Raw genomic sequence first — 9,467 nt, 5'->3', positions numbered from 1 at the left:
CGCGCTGATGTCCTTCCATGTCTCCTCCCTGCTGCCGGCCTGCCGGGGGTGGGGGTGGGTGGGAGTGAAGCAGGGGCTCTTTGAGGCCGTGCCTGGTGGTGCTGGCCAAATAGACAGTGGTGGTCAGTGGGCAGGTGTGGGATGGTAAGCAGACAGGGAGTGAGAGAATGATTAGCCAGAGGACCCTTGGACTGCAGCGGGAGCCGGGATGGGAAACTGGGTCTTCCTCCCAGCGCTGGCCTCTGCTGTGACCTCAGAGTCTCAAGGTTATTTACACAGAGGAATGAGTAATCCTGACCAGACACAGCACGCTAGGTACCCAGGGGACAAGACCAGAATAAGCTTCAGGCCCTGAGAGGAAAGACAAATAAGAGAATTATAGTTACTAAGACGAAAGGATTTTTCAGGTAAAAGGGGTTATGAACTCTGGCGTGGTGTGGCTTGCGGAGAAGGCTGAAGAAGCACTCAGTGTGAATTTGCCAGGATATGAAGAGTGGGAATTACTAGGAGGATATAATATTGCTCTCCCATCTTCACTGACAGCAGGATGAGGACACTGGGTTTGAGACGTAGACAGAGGATTGGGATTAGACAATGGGAAGGATTTGTGGCGGGAGGCATTTCAGTGGTTCTCAACCTTCTGGCCCTTTAAATACAGTTCCTCATGTTGTGACCCAACCATAAAATTATTTTCGTTGCTACTTCATAACTGTAATGTTGCTACTGTTATGAATCGTAATGTAAATATCTGATATGCAGGATGGTCTTAGGCGACCCCTGTGAAAGGGTCGTTCGACCGCCAAAGGGGTCGCGACCCACAGGTTGAGAACCGCTGATGTAGGAATAGTGCCTAAGGTGGGGTATAACAGCTTCTTTTGGCTCATCCTAACAAGAGAAAAGCTACCATGTGTGGGTGGTTTGGGAGAAAGCCAAGCCGAGGGCCCCACCGACCTCTGCAGTTTCCTTCCAGCCCTTTTCTGGCTTTAGCTCTGTGTGTGCTGTCCCATTTCATGCCAGGTCCAGCAACCCTAGGCTGATGGTGGGAGGGGGAAGGGTGTTTCCAAAGAAAGGGCTGGAATCTGGATGGGCGAGGAGCTTGGGTTTTCCCCCACCTTCGGTGTGATGCCTTTTGTTTCAGCGGAGCTAATAAACGTTCTGCTTGCAAAACTGATTCCTCACTCCCCATTCTCTTCCTGCGGCGTTTGGGACGGCTGGTTTATGGATTGCTGGTAAACCAGAGACTCTGCTGTATGCTAAGCAGATGCACTTCTAGAATTTTTGCACACACCCTCACTCTCCTTCCTTAAGACAAAAACTCATTCATGTTTAATTTAATTCTTCTAAATGGCTTTCACATCATTCTGTCTTCCCTCTTTGTAATGCATCATAGTCTCCCTAATGCACGTACCTGCCAAATTAAACTTTATGGTGTATCAGCTATCTCTCTCTCTCTCTCTCTCTCTCTCTCTCTCTCTCTCTCTCTTGCTTTCTCGGCCAGGCACTGTGTCATATTCCTTACATTTGTTAGCTCATTTAACTTGACAGCCTCACATTGTGTGGGTATCACCTCACAATAGGATTCAGTCCTGTATAGTTTCCGGTACAGTCTGTCCATTACAGCTGTGAGGAGCACCAGCTTTGGAGTCAGACCTGGACTTGACACCTGGCAACGTCGTTCCGTGAGGTCTGCAAGGTTGGCGACCGCTGGTTTAAGGAAACCTTTGGAGCAGCGGTCACCAAATGGTGGTCCGCGGACCACTGGTGGTCTGTGAGGTTCAAAAGGTTGGCGACCGCTGAGCTAGGCGACCATGGGACAGGTCATTTAACTTCACACCTCATCTATAAAATGGAGATAATAACATCCACCTCCGAGGGTTGTCATGAGAATTCAATGCAAAGATATATTAACATAGAAGGTATATAAATATATTGATAAATGTATACATGTTTAAATACTTACTTATAACTCACTTAGCAAATTGCCTAGCACTTTGGTAGGCACCCAATAAATGGTTGACATTCTAATATTCCAAGGAGGAGAAGAATGGTAAAGTGGTCTTCAGAAGCTCACTCCGGCTTTTGTAGGACAGGGCCCCGTCTGGGCCTTTTTTGGCAGGAGGTCCCAGGCCACCCTCCATGATCATGAATGTTAACCAGTGCGGTCTGGGTTGTTTTCAGAGGCTCCATAAAGAGTTGCCCCTCAGCCTGGAGGACTTGGAGGATGTGTTTGATGCCCTGGATGCTGATGGCAATGGCTTTCTGACTCCAGAGGAGTTCACCACTGGGTTTAGTAAGTTCTGATGGATGCGGGGGCCCCATTGTTTGGGTCTCCCTAACCCTACAGAAAGTGCACCCTGCCCACCAGATCCCAGGGTCCTGGGAGCACAAGCTTTTCTGCCTTCCTGACATTTTCAGGCTCTGGATTTTGTGGCTCTTTCATATGTCTTCCTTGGCTGCTCACACCACTGCTCTCTCAGTGCTTACCACACTGTCATTGCCAAGTTCCCTGCCACCAGGAATGGCAAGTGGAATCCAGAGAAGCTCTGGCAGAAGGCCTGGCATGAAAGGGGGAGCTGAGATGAGATTCCCAGCCTCTCATTTCTGCCTTGGTACTAGAGGACGATAAAGTGGGATGACTCAGACTCCAGCTGAGTCTCGGGTTTAGGACTTCCTAGAGGGTTTGAATAGGACAGTCATTCCAGGTTAACCAGGAGATCAGAGATCCATGAAGTAGACAAGAAAACCAGCTATGCCATCAGTGGAATCCAGAGAAGTTCTGGCAGAAGGCCTGGCATGAAAGGGGGAGCTGAGCTGAGATTCCCAGCCTCTCATTTCTGCCTTGGTACTAGAGGACGATAAAGTGGGATGACTCAGACTCCAGCTGAGTCTCGGGGTTTAGGACTTCCTAGAGGGTTTGAATAGGACAGTTATTCCAGGTTAACCAGGAGATCAGAGATCCATGAAGCAGACAAGAAAACCAGCTATGCCATCGAATTAGACTGATCCGATATTGATTAGAGCAGGTACTGATCAGATAAATCAGCAGGTACATTTCACCGCACATCTGGCTCCTACAAGGTGCCGTCTAGTTTACTGTGAAGTATCTGAGGCCTTTCCTGACCTTCAGGAGCTTGCAATGGTCTTAGGAAGATAAGACAGATTGCTGTATTACTAGACCATATGAGAATGGGAAGAGTGCACCTGAAGCTATACAGTAATTTGCGAATGTGAAGTATAGCGATGCTGCTGGTAGGTCCAAGTAGATGATAACATGGAGCATGGGCGGTCAGATCACTGGGGTGTGATGGAGAGAATGGTCTTGTTGTTTAGAGAAGAAATCAATGAAGAGATGCGATCTAAGCCAGACTTTAAAGGACTGAGAACCATCAAGGTGCCAGAGTACCTGCCATACATTCTGCCTTTCCCAGGTTCTATTCTAGCATCTCTGGCAGAGTCTCTTGGGAGTAGGAAAGACACAAAATCCAGAATATGTTGTCCTAGGATATTTGCTATAGGTGGTTTCCCTTTTTCTTCTCTCAGATGAACCTCAAATGATTCTTGGCAACTGAGAAACGGAAGGTCTTCTTGGGTGAGCATTGCCTGATTCAGACCCTTGTACCATGCATCCCCCAGGTCATTTCTTCTTCAGCCAGAGCAAGCCAAGTCAGGGAGATGCAGGTGAACAGGTGGCCCCACTCCAGGAGGAGAAGGTGTATCAGTCCAGAGCGGAGGAGGATCTGGGTGACCTGGATGAAGATGAGGAAGCCCAGTTCCAGATGCTGATGGACAAACTTGGAGCCCAAAATGTTTTGGAAGAGTAAGTGGTGACAGTGACTTGGGGGAGGGAACCCAGCCTAGGAGCAACCTCTGTATCTGCTTCATTCAACCATTAATGTTTGTTAAGCCCCAGAGCCAGGCCCCAGGCTCCGTGCTGCCAGCTTCAAGACTTGCCCCCATACAGCCTGCCCTTGCAATGTCCTGTTTGTGTGTCATGGTGTGGGGGCTCTGTCTCTGCTTTTCCCACTTTTTTCATGGGAATCAACTATCTCCCTACTCTCCCACTCTCTGCATTTCCTGCTATTCATTACCAGCACAGCCTGAGGCTCAGTGAGGAGTGCTCACACATTAGAGGGCTGTGCCAGGCCGTGTGGTTTTCTCTGCATTTTGCCTAAGGCTTCACCGTCAGCTCACCAGCATTGCCACCTTCATTGGAGCCAACCCAGGCTCTCTGGGGCTGTGGTGCATCCCAGCCACCCCCTGTGGTATGCTCCTGGCAAAGGCGCCCTATAGTCTCTGCTTTTCCCACTTTTTTCATGGGAATCAACTATCTCCCTACTCTCCCACTCTCTGCATTTCCTGCTATTCATTACCAGCACAGCCTGAGGCTCAGTGAGGAGTGCTCACACATTAGAGGGCTGTGCCAGGCCTGTGGTTTTCTCTGCATTTTGCCTAAGGCTTCACCGTCCGCTCACCAGCATTGTCACCTTCATTGGAGCCAACCCAGGCTCTCTGGGGCTGCGGTGCATCCCAGCCACCCCCCTGTGGTATGCTCCTGGCAAAGGCGCCCTATGTGGAAGTGTCTGCACATTGCATCCCAAGCCACACCAAACCTGTCAGGAAGCCGAGGCAGGAAATTAACCAGGTTTTACCAGCCCACCACTTGGATAATCAGTAGCTCAGCTAGAAATTGTAGATGGAACTTCAAACAAAACATAATACTCCATTTTTCTATTTTTTGCAAAAAGTGTTTTGGAAGAAAGACATAAGAATCTGAGCCCTAACATTTAACATGGAATTTAAAAATGATATAAAATAAAATAATAAAATAAAGTGATGGTATCACTAATGGAAACCATACAGTGACCTGAAAAACATGGAATACTCTGCCCCCTATTTCTGTTGCCTTTTGCCTTTTCGTTTTTGGGTCTATAAGTCTTGGGTTGGGTGTGTGTTTCATGAAGGGTGGGAGTGGCCTAATGATTGGAGCTGATGTGTCCTGTGCTTGGGAAGAGGAGACTGTGATAAAGAGGAAGCAGGAGAGAAGGGTCCTGCAACAACATGCAGGCCTGAGAAAGTGTCTGTTGCTCTGTGAATTTTCTAGCAAATGACAGGCTGTGCAAATGATTTGATTGGCTGTGTCTGAGTTGAGAAAAGCTAGGAAAACCTGTGCCAGGCAAGGAAAGGACAGGTGGAGGGCTAGGAGAGAGCCCTGTGGGAGGCTCTGGCCAGGAAATGAAATGACACAGTGGCAGCGGCAGCAGCTCTGCTCAGGCCTGGAGGGCTGGTGCAGGCGCAGATCTGCAGAACTGGAGTGGGCTAGGCAGGCGTGCTGGGGGCGCAGGTATGTGTGAAGCTCGTTAGTCAGACAACTGACTCATCTTCTCCAGGGACAAGAGGCCAGAGCACACTGACCACTGCCAGTCCAGCACCTGAGCTGGTGCTGAGCTCACACAAAGGTCCTTGGTCCAGCCTGGAGGCGAGATTCTGAGGCAGTTTACACACCCAGGAGTTCCAGGGGCGGAGACACAGGCTTCCCTCTGCCTGGGCACCACCCACCCTTCACCCTGGGCGCCCGCCCCACGTCCCAGCACAGTCTCTCCTCTGGAGCCGTGCGTGCAGCTCTTAGGAGACCTGCTCGGCCTCCGTGTCCCCTCCTCAGGTCACTGCAGTGTCACCGACCCCGGACAGTCTAGGAAGCAAAGCCCCCGGACCCGGTGTCCAGCGGCAGCACTGACCAGGCCTCCTCCAACAGGGACAGCCCCCACCCCCAGGGACAGTCTCACAAAGCTCCCTCTCCGCCTAGAAGGGACACGGAGCAGCATCTGTCACAGCGCGGGCTCTCACTGCGGAGAAAATCAAATCAAATATTCACCGACAGACGCTTCTGACAGATAAAACGGTCGCATTGTCTGCCATTCTTTGAATTACGGCAAAAGTAAATTGTACAGTACGGTGCGAAGGCACGCCGGGCCCTCCTTGGTTCATATCTGTAAGGTTCACACCAGCACTAAACACTACATCATCCAGCACAATGCAGGGCGTCCCGGAAGTGCACGCACACACTGAGTGACTATAAATATATTTTATTGATTTTTTACAGAGAGGAAGGGAGAGGGATAGAGAGTTAGAAACATCGATGAGAGAAACATCGATCAGCTGCCTCCTGCACACCTCCTACTGGGGTTGTGCCCACAACCAAGGTACATGCTCTTGACCGGAATCGAACCTGGGACCCTTCAGTCCGCAGGCGGACGCTCTATCCACTGAGCCAAACCGGTTAGGGCCACTCTGAGCCCTTTTAGCTCTGAAACTTTTGTGCCCCATCCATTGTGCCCAGATAATAAAGTGGATAGCCACAACATGTTCTGTGTGGGGAGAATGGAGCTCATTATGGGAAATAAGGAAGCTCCTTACCTCTCCTTCATTTGTTTCTCAGATTCCTTCATGCCATCCAGTTCAATGCTAGTTTTTCAACAGATAATAAATACTTGTTAGGTGGATGGGTGGATGGGTGGGTGGATAAATGGATGGATGGGTGGATCAATAAATTGATGGGTGGGTGGGTGGCTAAATGAGTGGGTGAGTGAGTAGATAGATGGATGGATGGGTAAATAGATGGACAGGTGGGTGAGTGGACAGGTGGTCTAGATGAGTTGGTGAATGCTTGAATGAGATGGAGCAAGGGAAGGAAGGAGGGAGGGAGGGATAATTGGACAGATGATAAGATAACTAACTGGAGGTAGGTCTATTTCTCAGTTGGCCTCTTCTCATAGAGTAATGTCTATATTCCAGGCACATTAGTAACATGATACTATCAAATACCACTTCTGAGGAAAGTTTCTCAAATATGGTGCTTGTGATATAAGCACAAAGGATATTATTCATTATCATGAGGGTTTCTGGTCATAGCTACCCTCATATCATAGTGGTTGTAGAATTTAATGGAGTGCAAATCAGATTGCTGTCTGGCTCAGTGGGATCATTGGCTGTAGATTACTGAGTTTCTCCAGAGAGGGGAGCAGGGTCCATGGTGTACACCACCTCCCTATTCCTCCCTGCTGGTCAGCATGACCCTAGGTGTCTCTGCTGCTGTGCATGCACATATGAATGTGCCCCGTGGGCCTGTTGTTGTTGTTTTTTTGGGGGGGCGGTTTCTGGCCATGTCCCTCTATGTCTTTGTCTCTCTGCCTGCTCTTTCCCTCCTGACTCTGTCTTTCCATGTGGTGCACACATCTTTCAGACTTCCCACTTCCCCTCCTTTCACCTGTCAGTCATTCCTGCTGCCACCAGGCCCCAGTGGGGTGTTGCCTATTCTCTTCCTTTTCCCGCAGTGACAATTGCTTCTGCCATCCATCAAATGGCATGTCTCTCCCTCTCAGCTGTGAGGACCTTCCTTCTTAGGGCGACAAGCTCTCTCCTGTAGTTCCACAGCCTTTGTCCTCACATGCACCAGACTCCTGTCCTCCTTTCTTCTTCTGGGCATCTGAGATGTGCCCAGCATGCAGCTGTGCACGCTCAGCACCACCAGCCCATAGAGAAAGACAGGGGAGTGGAAGCAGCCAGTGAGGCAGATAAGGAGGTCAACACAGGAGCCAGACAGCCCGAGTGTGCCTCCCAGCTCCATCCTTTACCAGCTGAGTGGTCTGAGACAGCTCTTCCACCTCCCCTCTCCTCATCTGTCACCTCATCTCTAAATGGGTGATGGCAGCACCTGCCACAGAGGTTGCTATGAGATAAAATGAGCTAATATGCACACAGCAAGCACTTGGTAAAGGTTAGCCACTGTCGTCATTATGATGACGATGCTGTTTCTGGCTGCCTGTTTCACAGCTGGGGACTTCTGTGTTCCCTTAAAGCATCGGTTCTCAACCTTCCTAAAGCCACAACCCTTTAATACATTTCCTCATGTTGTGGTGACCCCCAACCATAAAATTATTTTCGTTGCTACTTCATAACTGTAATTTTGCTACTGTTATGAATCGTAATGTAAATATCTGATATGCAGGATGTATTTTCATTGTAACAAATTGAACATAATTAAAGCATAGTGATTAATCACAAAAACAATATGTAATTATATATGTGTTTTCCAATGGTCTTAGGTGACCCCTGTGAAAGGGTCATTCGACCCCCAAAGGGGTCGCGACCCACAGGTTAAGAATCGCTGACTTAAAGCCTCATTTCCACACTCTTACATTAACATTCCTTTCCTCTTGCAGTGAAAGTGACGTCAAGCAACTCTGGCTGCAGCTGAAGAAGGATGAGCCTCATTTACTGTCCAACTTCGAGGATTTCCTGACCAGAATCTTCTCCCAGCTCCAAGAAGCCCACGAGGAGAAGAACGAACTGGAGTGTGCCCTGAGAAAGTGGGTGCCCTCAGCTGCTCTCTGTCCATCTGTGTGAAAAACAGGAATGCAAATGGCGCTTTCTCTTATATTCTGTAAGAGTGGGAGCCAGAGTGGGAGGCCCCATTGCTGTCATAATGTGTGTGTGTGTTTGTATCTATATCTATATCTATATCTATCTATATCTATATAATCTATATCTAATCTATATCTATATCTATATCTATAAGCCCTTGCTCACATTTGTTAGGCCCTCACCATATGCTAGGCGCTATTCTAAATGCTTTATATACACTAGCTCATTTAGATTTATTTTATTTTACTTTTTAATTAATTTATTTTTTAATTCTCACCCAAGGATATGTGTGTGTTTTTAAAATTTATTTTAGAAAGAGAGAAGAAGAGAGAGAGAAAAAAAAGAGAGAGAGAAAGGGAGAGAGAGAAAGAGAGAGAGAGAGAGAGAGAAACATGATTAGATGCTGCCCATATGCGCCCCAACTGGGGAATGAACCCACAGCCTTTTGGTGCACAGGACGATGCTCCAACCAACTGAGTCACCCGGTGAGGGCTCATTTCGATTTATTTTTATTCACATCACAGATGAAGAAATCAAGGGACTGAAAGGTTAAGTAACAAGCCCCAGAATACACATCTTGTAAGTGGCAGAGCTGGGGTTCAGAGGGAGACAGCCTGGCACTGAGACTAGTTGGAAAACCACTCTACCTACTCTGGACAGGAAGGCTCCAGCGTACTGAACCTACCCTCCCAACTCTGAACTGGCCCTTGGTTCACTGAATTCCCCCTTCTGATCACACTCTGCCATCATAGCTCGTGTCTCTCCTGCTGCCCTCTTTGCCCTCAGGGCCTCTCCAGGTAACTAGCAATTTCTAGGATTCCTGGAGGAGGCAGGACCAGGCCAGTGAACACCAACACCTGAAGAGGCTGCTTAGGAGTCAAATGAAATTCAGCCAGGCACCTGTTAGCCACAGATGCAGGACCAACCTATTCACCTGTAGTAAGGGAATGAGTGTGCCATTTGGGTGCTGTGCTTGTACACAGCCATTGCATGTATATTACAGCAGTGAGCTCGTGCGCTGTGAAACATAGTGTAACTACGGATGA

At 48.7% G+C, this 9,467-nt stretch overlaps 1 protein-coding gene across 6 annotated transcripts in view; it reads left to right on the top strand.

The window, feature by feature from the left end:
* The window catches only part of CRACR2A (calcium release activated channel regulator 2A), a 145,425-nt gene that overhangs the window by 63,922 nt on the left and 72,036 nt on the right, over positions 1-9,467 (top strand). For 5 of the 6 annotated variants that reach the window (XM_014548360.1, XM_014548359.1, XM_014548358.1 and 2 more), the window contains 3 exons: positions 2,179-2,290; positions 3,634-3,817; positions 8,220-8,366. In XM_014548360.1, coding sequence (XP_014403846.1) covers positions 2,179-2,290; positions 3,634-3,817; positions 8,220-8,366 — 443 coding nt within the window. The remainder of the gene's footprint in view (positions 1-2,178; positions 2,291-3,633; positions 3,818-8,219; positions 8,367-9,467) is intronic. The other variant, XM_014548362.1, reaches the window with a different exon arrangement.

Source organism: Myotis brandtii, unplaced genomic scaffold, assembly GCF_000412655.1.
Source record: "Myotis brandtii unplaced genomic scaffold, ASM41265v1 scaffold504, whole genome shotgun sequence".
In the NCBI taxonomy this organism is placed as follows: domain Eukaryota; kingdom Metazoa; phylum Chordata; class Mammalia; order Chiroptera; family Vespertilionidae; genus Myotis; species Myotis brandtii.
Note: the sequence above shows the minus strand (reverse complement) of the source record. Positions and strands in the feature narration are given on the sequence as shown.